The 1,566-nt window shown below is 38.6% G+C and overlaps 1 protein-coding gene across 1 annotated transcript in view; it reads left to right on the top strand.

Annotated features, from left to right (window-relative positions):
- Nucleotides 1-1,096, top strand: part of LOC104624102 (leucine-rich repeat-containing protein 16A-like) — a gene marked incomplete at both ends in the record, with an annotated part of 84,785 nt that extends 83,689 nt beyond the window's left edge. The window contains 1 exon segment of the mRNA XM_010291378.1: nucleotides 990-1,096. Coding sequence (XP_010289680.1) covers nucleotides 990-1,096 — 107 coding nt within the window.
- Nucleotides 1,097-1,566: the final 470 nt, after the last annotated feature.

The raw sequence follows: 1,566 nt of genomic DNA, 5'->3' as shown, positions 1-1,566 counted from the left end.
GAGTGTGTATTCTAGCTGAAGAAGGAAGCTGGGATTACTCTGAGTTATTGTGGCAACTAGGAGATTCCTTGATTTAAATGGTTTCAAATTACAAACCCTGCTATTTTGTGGCAGACTGATTCCTGGTTGTTAGTATTACCAAGAATATGACTGGGTTGAGTCTTGTGGAGTCCTCTGTAGTCCCTGAAAAAGTTTCCATATGGCTTTTAAATTGAAGGAAGTCTCTACTGGTAATAGAGGTTTTCCACATCAAAACCATGTACAGCAGCTAGACCACGTGAGAAATCCTCCCAGGAGACGGTGTGTTTCATCTTCAGGATGCTGCCAAGTCACCAGCTAATCTCCACAGGGCCTTTGTGATTGGCAGGTATTACTAAGTCAGCCTGGTTTAGATGCCTACAGTCACCCACATTCAAAATGTGGCCATTGAAACCAAAGAAAGGAGACAGGTTTTCCATTTTCAGATACTCAGCAAAAGTCTGTGTTTAGTTCCTAAAGTGAAATACCTGATTCTGTATTTAGAGTCTCTCCGAATGTATTATAAAAGGCTATGTCAGCCTGCTGGAGCTCTGTTTCTAAATCTCTAAATCCAAAATCCAGAACATATGTTTTTCGCTGAACAAGGAAACAACTAGGTGTTGAAAATACTTCCTCTTCAGGTCACCACCTGATCAGGATTTAATTTTTCCTTAACTGCTTTTTTTTCTTTGCTAACGAACTAGTGCTCTATTCTCACAAGCCCAAGGCATTTGATTCCTGGCCTTATGCATTGCAGTATCCAGTTTGTCACTGGTGTTTTCGGGTACTTTGCGTTTGATGTAAAGCATCAAGTGACCTGACTAAAGGGGAATTCCAGCGGAGATTCCATTGTCTGCACTGAGGTTTGGTTCGCACATGCAACTTATATAATGTCTTAACTCTTTATTATTATCAATGAAACAAATATGCTTAGATTATTATATACCAGAGAGTTTTTTTTCTTCTGTCAGGTGTCTGCTGGTGTGCCTCCAGAAGGGGATCAGAATGGCCTCATGGGGAGAGTGGATGAAGGTGTGGATGAATTTTTCACGAAGAAAGTGACAAAAATGGATTCAAAGTAAGTTAAAATTTAATTTAAAAAAAATTAAATTTAAAAAAAATTCCATCCTGATAGCTGGGCAAGTAGCTCTTCTAAGTTGTGTTTTACTTCTGTTCCCAATATCCAGGGTTGCTGTTGTCAAAGTCAGAAAATACCTTAGTAGTCTAGGCATTGTGAATTCAGTTACCCTCCCTTGAAAATGACTATTTTGAAATAAATTGCTTTAGTATACCATGAGGGGCATTATTGACTAGTATGTATTTTTATAATTCAGTTGACTTCATTTTACCCTTCAGTGGAGCTCATTAGAGCTGAAGAAGAGTTATGTATTGGTTGAGGATCTCCTCTCCAGTGCTAGTAGTACACATGGGTGTGTCTCTAGTAGGGACTGCTTCTGGGCACAGTGTTTTGATAGATGATAATAGATTCATGCTGTTTTAGAAATATGTTAAAGACATGTTTGACAAATTTGTAGTATTCCAGATTTA

Source organism: Phaethon lepturus, unplaced genomic scaffold, assembly GCF_000687285.1.
Source record: "Phaethon lepturus isolate BGI_N335 unplaced genomic scaffold, ASM68728v1 scaffold25047, whole genome shotgun sequence".
NCBI classification, from domain to species: Eukaryota; Metazoa; Chordata; class Aves; order Phaethontiformes; family Phaethontidae; genus Phaethon; species Phaethon lepturus.
This window is presented reverse-complemented; position numbering and strand designations above follow the sequence as displayed.